The sequence below is a fragment of the Mastigoproctus giganteus genome, chromosome 4, assembly GCF_048544385.1.
Source record: "Mastigoproctus giganteus isolate SK-2022 chromosome 4, ASM4854438v1, whole genome shotgun sequence".
Classification (NCBI taxonomy): Eukaryota; Metazoa; Arthropoda; class Arachnida; order Uropygi; family Thelyphonidae; genus Mastigoproctus; species Mastigoproctus giganteus.
The window spans coordinates 149691069-149704613 of record NC_143578.1 but is presented as its reverse complement, the minus strand read 5'-3'; the positions used below and the strand labels follow the sequence as shown (position 1 = coordinate 149704613).

Genomic DNA, 13545 nt, shown 5'->3' with positions numbered 1-13545 from the left:
CCGCTGGCTAAAGGCAAATTTCCGCACATCTATCCTACATCTGTCTTTCCTCAATTTGAATTTATGCCCTCTCAGGTGATTTTTCTGAGCTAGAGGAAGAATCCCATCAGCATTGAGCATGCTCAAACCATTCAAGGCTTTGTACACCTCTATCAGATCACCCCGCTGGTGCCTAGTTTCCAGACACTGTAATTTGCAAAACTTAAGCCTTTCTTCGTAAGAGAACCCCTTTGTCCCATTCACCAATCTAGTTGCCCTTCTCTGTACTCGTTCCAGCAGCTCTACATCCTTCCTGAAATGAGGCCTCCAGGCCTGTATACAGTACTCTAGGTGTGGCCTGACCATTGCCTTATACAAGGGAATAATCACCTCCTTATCCCTGCTAGAAAAATTTCTATATATCATTGACAATACACCATGAGCTACTCTTGCAGCTCGTCTGCACTGCTCAGAGAACTTCATATCTGCCTGCACCACCACCCCCAGGTCCCTTTCATTCTCTACCACTGTCAGTGTAGTACCACAGAGTTGATACGTTGCTCTGGGGTTGCTGTTTCCCATATGTAGTACTTTACATTTGTCAATGTTAAACTTCATTTGCCACCTCGAAGCCCATCTGCTCAACCTTTCCAAATCCTGTTGCAGCAGCATAGTGTCAGTAGTGTCCTTGACAACCCTGCCAACCTTTGTATCGTCTGCAAACTTGGACATTAAGCCTGATATACCATCATCAATATCATTTATAAATACAGAAAACAATAAAGGCCCCAATACTGAACCCTGAGGGACTCCACTAATAACATTAGTCCACGATGAGCAGTGTCCATTGATTACCACTCTCTGTCTTCTCCCCCTCAACCACCCCTTTATCCATAGCAGCAACTTGCCTCCAATGCCACACTGCTCCAATTTGTGCAGCAGTCTTCCATGTGCAACAGTATCAAAAGCCTTTCTAAGATCCAAGTATATAATATCAAAGTTATTCCCTGCATCCAGTTCTTTTGTGACTGCATCATAGTATCCAATCAAATTGGTCAGGCAAGACTTCCCCTTAACAAAACCATGCTGTGTCCTAGCTATAACTGAAGTCTTGTCTAGATGATCCTGCAGTGCTTCTTTCACCAGTGCCTCCATTAATTTTCCGGGAACAGAAGTTAAACTCACAGGTCTATAATTACTTGTGTCAGCCTTTGATCCCCCTTTGTGAATTGGGGTCACATTTGCACATCTCCAGTCAATGGGTACCTCCCCTGAGTCCAAGGAAGCTCTCATAATTATGGCTAAGGGTTTGCTTACCTCCTTTGCTGCCTCCTTTAATATAACTGGATAGATCCCATCCACCCCAGGTGCCTTTCTTGTGTTTATCTTCAACAATTTCTCCTCCACTTTGCTCTCAGTTATTACAAGATTCTCTAGCTTACTGCTAGAGTTGAATACACCTCTGGCATTCCCCTCGCTGAATAACTCCTCATGTGTGAATGTCGATGCAAAATATTCATTTAGTTTGTTAGCTACCCGAGCAGGGTCATCAACAGTTGACCCATCGATCTCAAGTGGACCAATCTGATTCATCCCCTTCCTTCTAGAGTTTACATAAGTAAAGAACTCTTTGCTGTTTTTCTTCGCATCCCTTGCCAAGGATCTCTCGTAATCTGCCTTCGCCTGCCTAACCTCCTTTGTAACTTGGTTACAGATCAACTTGTATCTATCATAGGCATCCGTGTCACGTGTTAATTTGTATGTATCCCATGCATTTTTCTTCTCTGCCATATGCCTCATTAGTTCATCTGACAACCATTTAGGCCTAAACCTTGAACAATATTTCTTAGTTGGTATGTAAAGCCTAGTAGCTTCCACGATAAGTTCTTTGAATGCTTCCCATTTTGAATTTGCTGTTGGCAATATCATCAGTTGATCCCACTGTATAGAATTTAAATACTGTCTCAGTCCATTGTAGTCGCCTTTACGAAAGCAATACCCCTTCCCTTTACCCCTAATGGTAGTTACCTCTTTGAGTAACTCCCACTTCAGCACACTGTGATCACTGCCACCAAGTGGTTCATTTATCTGCAGATTCTGAATGCATGAAGAATCACTACTGATAATCAAATCAAGAGTATTACTCCCTCTAGTTGCCTCCCGAACATGCTGATGTAGAAAACAATCATCCAATAAATCCACAAAAGCCTTGCTACTGTGTGAGTGACCAGCCCCCAAATTCCAGTCAATATCTGGGAAATTAAAATCCCCCATTATAAGACTCTCTGATTTACTGGCCCACTCTATTTCTCCGAACAGTTTCTTATTATACTCATCAGAGTCATTAGGCCTATAGCACACTCCTACTCTCAATTTTGATCTCCCAATGCTTATGTCACACCAAACTGACTCGACACTGCACTGTCCAGCGATGTCGACTGGCTTCACTTCCTTGGATTTTATGTGTTTCTTAATTAATAGCATAACCCCTCCTCCCTTCCTATCCTGTCTATCCTTTCTGTACACATTGTACTCCCCAAATTCCAGTTCTGCATTTCTTATATCTGTGTGACACCACGTCTCTGAAATCCCCACAATATCTGCCTTTGATGTTTTGAGCAATACCTCAAATTCATCAAATTTATTTACTAAACTCCTAGCATTGGTGTACACACAAGTATACATGCACCTGTTCTTTTTCTTAGCTACCCTAACACAACCCATGTGTTTACTTGTACCCCAATGATTCCCAGCAGTCTCTGAAATATCCTGCATCTTATTTTCCAGGCTGCGGCTCATTCCAATAGAAGCAGTGCAAGAATCACTTTCACCTCTGCCAGTGGCTACTGTTAATCTATTAGTCCTTGTATCCCCCCAATCTAGCAGTTTTCCGACCCACCTAACATTGCCTCGATAGCATCAGCAAACATTCTTGCACCCTTTCTATTTAAGTGTATCCCATCCCTGTAGAAGCAGTCTCTCCTGTTAACAAGTACAGACCAGGCTGAAAAAAATTCTACCCCTTGAGCCCTGCACAATCTTTCCAGGGCCGAATTGATTGACAGGGCTCTCATCATATACTCCCTCCTATCGTGTCTGGGCAGAATTGCAGACACTTTCAATTTCAACCCTAATTCACGGCTTTTTTTCATCAGTGACCTGTACTTGTCAAGTAATTCCGCCGGTCTCCTACTCTTAATGTCATTAGTGCCAACGTGTACAACTATATCACCTTTTGTGCCCTTAAAAGATGATATCCGCTCTACAACGTCATCAACTTTTGCCCCTGGCAGACATACCCTGGTCCTATTCCACCTATCCTTTTTACAAAGCATGTTTCCCGTTTCCCTGACAATAGAGTCACCAACAACTACTAGTTCCTTTGGGACCAGCGCATTCTGCCTTGGGGGTTGCCGCTGTGTTCCGCGATGACCAAGTGCAAGCTCTGGCATTGGTGTGGGCAGCTGAGAGCTTGATGGGCCCCTCACTTGTAATCCTTCGAGGGCATCCACCCTATCCTTCAAGCTCTCATATAGGCCCATAACAACGCTGAGTTGTCGCCTTATCTCCTTACACTCCTTGCATCGCACACACACAAAGACATCCCCCATGGCAGTATCATGTCCCATACTTGACTGCTCCGCAAACATCAAGCAAATAGTGCATCTTACAAGGCTGTGATTCAGAGGACAACTGCCCCCCTCAGTTCTCCCCTGGGCCACAGCATTCCCATTAGCTTGAGCCCTTTGCTTTGCTGCTCTGGTTTGAGTCATGATTTAGATTTACTTTCAATAAAATTTCAATTTCTGTACAAAATTAAATCCTAAACTTGTATCCAAACACAGTTATAACGCTATATTTATGTTTCAGTAACGAGTGTTATCTACGGAATATTTACGTTTCAGTAACGAGTGTTATCTACGAAATATTTACGTTTCAGTAACGAGTGTTATCTGCGAAATCCCTTTATATAACTTTCGTATCAAGTTATGTATTAATTATTTGTTTTTACTAATTATTTATGTTACGTAACCTAAGTGGTTATATGTATAATTAATTATGTTAAATAAAATTAATTATATTACGTTTGTAATCTAAGTCGTTATATGTATTTATTTAAACGTACAATTTAACTGCTAACGAAGTTCAACTAACGCTATCTAGTACGGTATATCGTATCACAAAGGCGGGAAAATTACGAACGGTTAGCGGAGTTGAAACAGGTGGAAACCTTTACCGATACTTTTATGCAATTACAAGGCCGAGTAAAGAATAAATACACCAAATTAATCAGAAAATCACAAAATAATGTTATACTACTAAATTTAAATCAAAAGTTTTAGAAAAACAATAATTTCAAATCAATAATTAACAAAAATCCACTTAGCGGCTTTGAAAACGACCGTCTCTAGTAGCCTCGTCAGCAACCACTCTAGTAGCCTCGTCTCTTGAGAGAATGACAAACAGCTTTCTCTTCACATCTATATTCTTCTAATAGACTTCCCTTACAGCAGATCCTCGGAGACTGACAAGATCCCAGCAACCCAAAGGTCGCGGGTTCGATTCCCGCCTCGGGCTTGGATCAAAGTACTGCAAAAACCTTGGGAGGTGCAATATGGCCACAGAAGTCGATGCGCCAACAACTACCAAATCAAAAAAAAAAAAAAAAAAAAAACTGACAAGATATTAATGAGGTTTTTACATTCCTGAGAATGATAAACAAATATCATCTTATCTGAATCCTCTTTTTTAATATAACAGTCATGTACCAAATAACATTGTATAAGTGCATTATGACCTTAGTAGCCCTTACACCAATAAAACCAACAAACAACAACAACAACCTGATGACAGCAGCACACCGCTGAGGCATTAACAAGATCAATTTCTGAAGATAATCAACTGATAATTTGTGGTTCCAAACATGAATTATGGCTTTCTGAAGTTCACAAAAGTCTCTTTTGTTTCTTTCTGGAAACTGCAGATTCCACACGATGCCAACGTTTCTCTATTGGATTCAAATCTGGGCTGTTTCCTGGCCAGCTAAGAGTTGTAATGGACTGTTCTTCCAACCATTTTTTCACCTGTAACAAATGTAAACACCTTACTGTCGAACCTCTGTTATTATTATTATTATTATTATTATTTGTTATTACTAGCCACATAGTGCAAGGAAGAGTGAGGCTTATTCTGCTCCATTAATCTAATTAGCAAAAATCGGAGAAATATTATCCACAGACTATAAAAATGAAGATATAAAGCACCAATTTACTGCAGTCATTGAGTACCTTCATTTAAAGCTAATGTCACCAAAAGAAATTCTTGAAGATATGCAGCAAACATTAAGAGATGACAGCAGCCTGATGCAGCAAACATCTTGTCTTTCATATGTCATGGTCAAAAACTTGGTATCTCTTCTTCTGTATCCCTTCTGGGTTATGGAAAGAGAGATCATAGTTGACTTCTAGAAATGAGATATTATTCTAAATTACTGAGATGTTTCCACAAGGAAGTGAAGTTCAAGAGACATGGGAATGGGCTCCTACTCACCAGATTTTGCTTCATCAGACCATTTTCTATTTCCAAATCTCAAAAACGACTTGGAAGGATAAAAATTCAGTAGTGAGAATTCTGTGATTGGATGCAGTCAACAACTGGTTTTGAGTCAAAATCTTCTGAATTTGATTTGAACAGATTACAAAGTGGATTATACCAGAAAGTGTGTTGACTTAAGGAGAAAGGGACTATGTTGAAAAATAAAAGGGTTTTCACAACTTTCCAGCATTACTTCTATGAGAGGATAGAAACTTTTCAACCTCCTTTCATATGTATAATTATCATCCCATTTCAGTGACTACCTGCTTGGGTAAAGTCCTAGAATGAATGGTGCATAGGAGACTTAGTACGTTGCTTAAAAAAAAGAGAATGCACCAATTTGGATTTATGAAAGATAGGTCAACACTTGACCTACATTTAAAGTTGAAACAAATATAAGAAATTCATTTATTAGTAAACAGCATATGGTGATGGTAAATCTAGACCTTGAGAAAGTTTTCAATACAACATGAAGATTTGAAATCCATCAGGATTTATTTGACTTAGGATATACAGGTCTGTACCTGTTATTCCAAATTTCTCATTTCTAGACTTAATCTTAGATAATAAATAAATCATGGACCTATACATACTAAAACCTAAAACTAGCATAAAAACTTAGCATCTTGTGTACAATATCTTTAATGGCCCTGGGGAGTTGGCAGAATCACATTGCTGTAGTTATACAGAACTATGATTAGGTCATGATTGGATTATGGATCCCATGCATATGCTTTGACTGGATGAGGCATGTTACAGTGCCTCTCTGAAGTTCTGAAAGTTACTTCTCTAGGAACTTTCAGAACTTCACAGATCCATCAGGGGCACCGTTAAATCTTTAATTAAATTATCAACTCTGCTTCTATGCAGAGAAAATAAGCATTCAGTATCACATCCAAACTGATCCATTATTCATTAACCACTATGGGCAATTAATTGTGATCACAAACTGAATGAAAATAAACCAGTAGATTGCATCTCAGAAATTTAATTTGGGAAATACATTTCCATCACATCTCTATTGTGGACATAAATTCAGAGCCTCCTTGGCTACCTACCATTTATCCATGCCTTTATCCATTTCTTACCTAACAGAATGGAAGTAAAAGGATGTATCCCAAATGTAATGAGAATTAACATGAACTGTACAGCTTTGAAAATAGAAAAAGTTATCAGATTTATACAGATGGATCAAAATCAAACAACTCAGTATGCATATTAGTAATTTTCCAGAATAAACTATATTTATCTGTCTCTTTTTTTTGCAGTATTCTTTTAAAGCAGAACTATATGCCTTTAAAATATTAGTGATTGTGCATTGGATGGTATTAGTGACCAAGAGCTTTTTTCTGTCCTAATTTATACTGACTCTCTTTCTGCAGTACTAGCTACAGGACAATTGATGTTTCTCTCACAGCCATTGATTCAACATCTTAAGTCAACTCATATATTTTCAAAAAGCACGAAAACAAGTTGCTATTTGTTGGATTCTAGGCCATATTGGAATATCATGTGGATTGACCTGCAAAAAATCTAGATCATGATCACATTCATGATACACAATTACATGACGCATAATCAGGGTAGGATTACCCATTAAGGCAATGAGGCAAGTGCCTATGGCCCCAGGCTTTGGGGGCCCCCAAGCCAAGACATTTTCCTATAGTGTTCTAAAATAGATTAATGTTTTCAGTAAACATCAGCCGACCGGGCTAGCCTGGTGGGTAAAGTGCCTGCCTGGCAACCCAAAGGTCGCGGGTTCGAATCCCGCCTCAGGCTTGGATCAAAGTACTGCAAAAAAAACCTTGGGAGGTGCATTATGGCCATAGAAGCCGATACGCCAACAACTACCAAAAAAAAAGAAAAAAAAAAAAAGTAACCATCATAAAAATCTTGATTATTTTAAGCGAAAATTTTTTCAAAACAATTATTACGTTTTAATATGTATTTTAAACTGTGCGGACTATCTACACTTTAAATAATGCCGCAATACCAATGGCTGTAATGAGCCAAGCGCGATTAAATGCCTTATCCCTAATTTCCATTGAACACGAGTTTGCCGAAAAAATAAACTTTGAAGACATAATCAATAAATTCATGAATTCTAAAATTTGCAAAGTAAATTTGTAAAAACGACATAAAAAATTATTCATTAAACTAAAAAGTTTTATTATTTATCATCCTTTAACCCTTTAACAGGCAGAAAAATCCAGAAGTTCAAAAAATTCAAAAGTACAAAATTTCATTTATTTGCTACCTAACTTTTATTTTTTTTTTATTCTTATTATTTGGGGGGCCCCCAAATATAATTTGCCAAGGGGCCCCAACCATCCTTAATCCGCCACTGTGCATAATTCCAAAAAATTGGGTATCCAGTTTTTTGATGTGAAAACATCTTTGGTGGCACTTACTAAATTTTTCAGTCTGAAGTAAAAGCAATAACCCCAAGGGCACACATATGGTGAGTATGGGCTCAACACACCCAGTGTCCCGAGGTGGATATCGTCATTGTTCTTTTTCTTGGTGATTTCCTTCTACTTTTTATTCTTGTTTTTTGTCTCTCTCTCTCTCTCTCTCTCTCTCTCTCTCAGGGTAATTCAGAAAATTTTTTTGGCTGGTGCAGCAAAAGTCTCAGGCTTCCGTGCACATTATGGCTAATAATAATAATAATGAAAATGTGAGATGGAAATGACACAAATGATGTCGCTTCATAAATGACACAAATGATGTCACTAATATTGATTCGGTAGAGTAAGTAGTGGGCATGAGCATAAAGCATTATATCATTCATACTAAATATTTCGGACTGAAGTAAAACCGATTGGTAATGAAAATGGAAGACAAAAATGACACAAATTATGCCAATTCCTAAATAACACTAACTCAGTCACTAAAGTTGATTTGGTAGAATAAGTAGCAGGTGTGAGCATAAAATGTTACATTGTTCATAACTTTGGTTCGATTTTAAAAATTTAAACAGTATTGATTTTTGTCAAAGATGTTTTCACATAAAATAAAACATCTTTCATGTGTACATGGTACACACATGGTTTTTTTTTTTTTTTTATAATTGGGTATCCACTTTTCTCACTGACTGCTCACTTGGGGGTGATGGTAGATGGCTCTCATTCTTCTAACTTCTCCAATAATGCTGGTGTTCCCCAAGGTTCAGTTCTTTCCCTCACTCTTTAAAGATCATATCTCTCTATTGGGATTACCCTGATTCAAACCTCTCTTGGCATAAACACATCACAAGTATTGCTTCCTCTGCATCTAAAAAACTGGGTTTTCTCTTTCCCTCTTGGCATTACTTTTCTTCCAAACAGCTGTTCACTTTGTACAAATTGCAAATCCAAACTATCCTGGAATATTGTTCCCACATATGGGGTAATGCCCACAAAACGTCTTGTAGGCTTCTGGATTCCATTCAAAAGTGCAGTTAGGTTAATTAATGACTCATCTCTAACAGAGCCTCTCCACTCTCTCTCTCTCTCTCTCTCTCTCTCTCTCTCTCTCTCTCTCTCTCTCTTGGGTGCCTCCATAGCCAGGCGGGAAGGAGCAGCAGTGCGTAGCACACGCTTCTTGATTAGACCGGGGTTCGAGCCCGTCACCACCAAATACGGAGGATGCGGAAAGGTCAGGGAATGACCACCGCATATCCCGGAGCAATATGGCCTTAGTTGCTAATGCTCCTAAAAAACCAAAAATAACAAAAAAAATAACTCTCTCTCTCTCTCTCATAGGTGTTCTGTTTCTGCTGCATGCCTTTTCTTTAGATACTTCCATTTGCACTGTTCTTCTGAATTGGCTTCTATAATTTACACTCTCTCTTTCAAAGCAGTCCGAACACATGGTGTAGCCAGTCAACATCCTTTTACTGTCCAATTTCAAACTCACAGAACCAACTTTTCTTCTTCCTCATTTATTCATTCAACTTCCGTTTTCTGGAAAAACCTTCATACATATTTCCTGAAAATTTCAGTCTACAGAAATTCCAAGTCTAATGTCAACATGTATCATCTTTCACCTTCTCAAACTTCAGCCCAATTATGGTACTAAGTACTATAGGATCTAATACCTCTCTTGTTTGGGGTTTTCATAAAAAATAAAAAATTAGTTTGTGCCTTTTACATATTATAGAGACATCTTTTTTGCTAAACATACTACCATTTGGACCCAGCTTCGAAGAGATCAACTATACAATAAACTTTTGCACAATAAAAAAAATAAAAAAAATCTACGTTTATGGCATTCTAGTTCTTGCACCACTTCAATTGGAACATTGAGGAAACTAGAAAGCAATGTGTTGAGGATTTATTTCAAGCCCTGCTAAGGACACTAATGCTAGGAGCATAGTAAATAAATTTGATGTACTGATTAAGTCATCAAATGCAGATATTGTGGTAATAATTGAGACATGGTGTCACTCAGATATAAAATATGCAGAATTTGAATATGGGCAGGACAATATATATGGAAGGGACACAGGACAGAACAGCAGGGTGAGTTGGTTTATGCTCTTAGTTAAATAGAATAATAAGTATAAGGCAGCAGTTCCTGTCAACGTGAGTGGGCAATGCAATGTTGAGTCAGTTTTGTGTGGCATAAGCACTGGGAAAATAAGAGTAAATGTGTGCTATAGGCCAAGTGACTGTGATGAGTATAACAAACAACTATATAGAGAAATAGAGAGGGCCAGTGAATCAGAATATCTTAAAATGGGGCATTTTAACTTTTCCAGATATTGACTGGAACTTTTGGTTAGGTCACCTAAACAGTAACAAGACTTTTGTGGATTTATTGGATGACTGTTTTCTACATCATGTTAGAGAAGAAACAAGAGGAAATAATACTATTGATCTGATTATTAGCAATGATTTTTCATGCATTAAGAATATGCAGGTAAAAGACCCACTTGGTGGCAGTGATTACAATGTGCTGATATGGAATTTACTTACAGATATAACTACTGTCAAGGGTAAAGAGAAGTTTTTTTTTTCATAAGAGTGACTACAGTGATCTCAGACTGTTTATAAATTCTATAAATTGGGACCATTAGATGATTAACTAAGAGTTACTCTTCCAGTCATAGACCTAAATGGATGTCAGATGACCTGATGAGAACTTGTAGCAGGGAAGAAAAATGCATGGGATGCATATAAATTATCAGGTGATATAGAAGTTGATATAAACAACTCTGTTATCAAGTTAGAAAGGAAGTTAGGCAACTTAAGACAGATTATGAGAAGTCTCTGACAAAAAATGCAAAGGAAGGCAGCAAAGACTTCTTTATTTATATTACAGTGAAATGAAGGAGTTGAATCACATTGGTCCACTTGAGGGAGATGGTTTAAAAGTTGGTGATCCTGCTCAGGTTGCTGAAAAACAATAGGTATTTTGCATCTACATTCACACAAGAGGAATTCTTTAGGGAGAGGAATGACAGAATTTCATCAAAATCTTATAGGGTGCTATATGATTTTGTGATAACTAAGAGGAAATTTGAAGGAAAATTGTTGAAGCTTAACATAAGAAAGGCACTTGGAGTAGATAGCATTTAGCTAATTATATTAAGAGTGGCAGCAAAGGAGGTAAGCAAACTGTTAGCCATAATTATGAGAGCATCCATTTTTAGATTAAGGGGGGGGGGGATCCCTGTGGACTGGAGATGTGCAAATGAATTCCCAATTCACAGAAGAGGATTAAAAGGATCATTAATAATTACAGTTAGTTTTACTTCTATTCGAGTAAAATAATGAATTCTTTAGTAAAAGAAGTAGTGCAGGACCATCTAGACAGGAATGCAATTATACTGCAGTCACAGCATGAATTGTTAAGGGGGCGATCTTGTCTGACAACCTGATTGGATATTATAATGCAGTAACAAAGGAACTGGATTCAAAAAAATAATTTTGTTATCATATATATGCCCGTGAGCCACCAAATATGGAGGATGCGGAAAGGTCAGGGAATGACCACCGCATATCCCCCGAGCAATATGGCCTTAGTTGCTAATGCTCCTGAAAACCAAATAACAACATCATATATATGATTTCAGGAAAACTATTGCAAACAAAAGATTTCTGTAAAAATTGGACCAGTGTGACATTGAGGGAAAGTTAATGTGCTGGTTAAAGGGATTGTTGAGTGGGCAAAGACAGAGAGTGATTTTTAATGGATAATGGACTTCATAATGTTAGCATTGTCAGTGGAGTCCCCAAGCGTTCATTATTGGGTCCATTGTTGTTTCTCTTTATTTATTAATGATATTGATATTAACAGTGATATACATTTGTATTTGTATATCAGGCTGAATGTCTAATTTCCAGATGACACAAAGGTTGGTATGATGGTTAATGACAGTAATCAGGGTAAGCTGCTGCAACAAGGTCTAAACAAATTAGGCCAATGTGCTGAGAAATGATAATCGAAGTTTAACATTGACAAATGCAAGGCACTGCATATAACAGTAATCTCAGATTAATGTATGAACTGTGTGGTACTACACTCAAGTTAATTGGATAATGAAAAAGCTGTGTCGGGAGGTATTGTTCAATCAGATGTGAAGTTCTCTGAGCAGTGCAGACAAACTGCCAGCACTACGCCTAGGTTTTGTCAATGATATACAGGAACTTTGCTAGCTTGGATAAGCAGGTGATTATCCCATTGTACAAAGGTAATGGTTATGCTGCATCTTGAGTACTACATACAGGGTTGTGATTGGGCACACTTTTCTTACACACAGTTATCTACTTCTAGGAGAAGATCCACCACTGTGTTCTATCTGTCAGATGCAACTGACAGCAAAGCACAATCTGATCGAGTTCCCATCCCACTCAGCTGTCCATACTATCTTCTCTTGGTATTTGACAAACCTGAAAGCTCCTCTGACTCTCATATGCTTGGTGACAAAGCAAAATTAAGTGAATTATTTATGTATATTAAACATTTATGAATAAGAGATGCTGTGTGATATTCTAACTTAATTAGAATTGAAACACCTCCTTTATAAACAGTGACTTATAGTTGCTGTTTTATTATACAATCAATGACTTATAGTGCATAAATGCAAGTTTTATTATATTCATGCAATGAATGTTTCATTTCAGAAAGACACATTAATTGTATGGGTCTAGACCCGGGAACTCTATTTTTATATATTATAACTATTGCTCCATTGTCAGTGACAGAAAATGTAACTTTATGGGGGCTTGAAATAATTATATTTACAATCACGTATTGAAAAGGTTGTTTTGTCAATTTCTAAATCAAATAATTTGATTATTTTGTGAATGTAATGTTCATGAATTTTATATTGGAATCAGATAATTTGATTATTTTGTGAATATTTGTACTTTTGATAATTTTATTTGTTTGTTTTACATAAGCTGTTAGAAAAAAAGCAGTAAAATTTGTCTCTATAATTAACCGCATCTGTTTTTATTTCAGTGAAACCCATGATTGACAGAACATGCTTGAAAAATGTTACAATTAAAGTGGGACGTTCTGTTAAATTTGGAATTGATATTAGAGGTGAACCTCCCCCTGAAATAGTATGGACTTTCAAGCAAACTGATAAATTGAGCAATGATGATCACATAAAAATTGAAAATATCAGTTATCATTCAGACCTGTCTATCACAAAAGCTCTTCGAAAGCACTCAGGAAAGTATACAATTACAGCAAGTAATTCATCTGGAAAGGATTCAGGAACAATTGAAGTAACAGTATTAGGTATGCAACAGTATTAAGCTAAAAATATTACTGTTATTTGAGATTTATAACAGAACTTCCTTGATATCACTTATATATATATATATATTTTTTTTTTATATATATAAAGATAATTTTGGCATGATAGGAAGGATTGGATTATGAGAGCTTTGTTGTCAGCCCAGCACCTGGAGAGATTGTGTAAGGCTTACGAGACAAACTCTTCTCATTAATTCTTTCTATCATAGTAAGTCTCAT

At 37.4% G+C, this 13545-nt stretch overlaps 1 protein-coding gene across 1 annotated transcript in view; it reads left to right on the top strand.

Annotated features, from left to right (window-relative positions):
• The window catches only part of LOC150087120 (twitchin-like), a 3511780-nt gene that overhangs the window by 1157943 nt on the left and 2340292 nt on the right, over window positions 1-13545 (top strand). Inside the window, 1 exon segment of the mRNA XM_090372971.1 lies at window positions 13024-13308. Coding sequence (XP_090229097.1) covers window positions 13024-13308 — 285 coding nt within the window.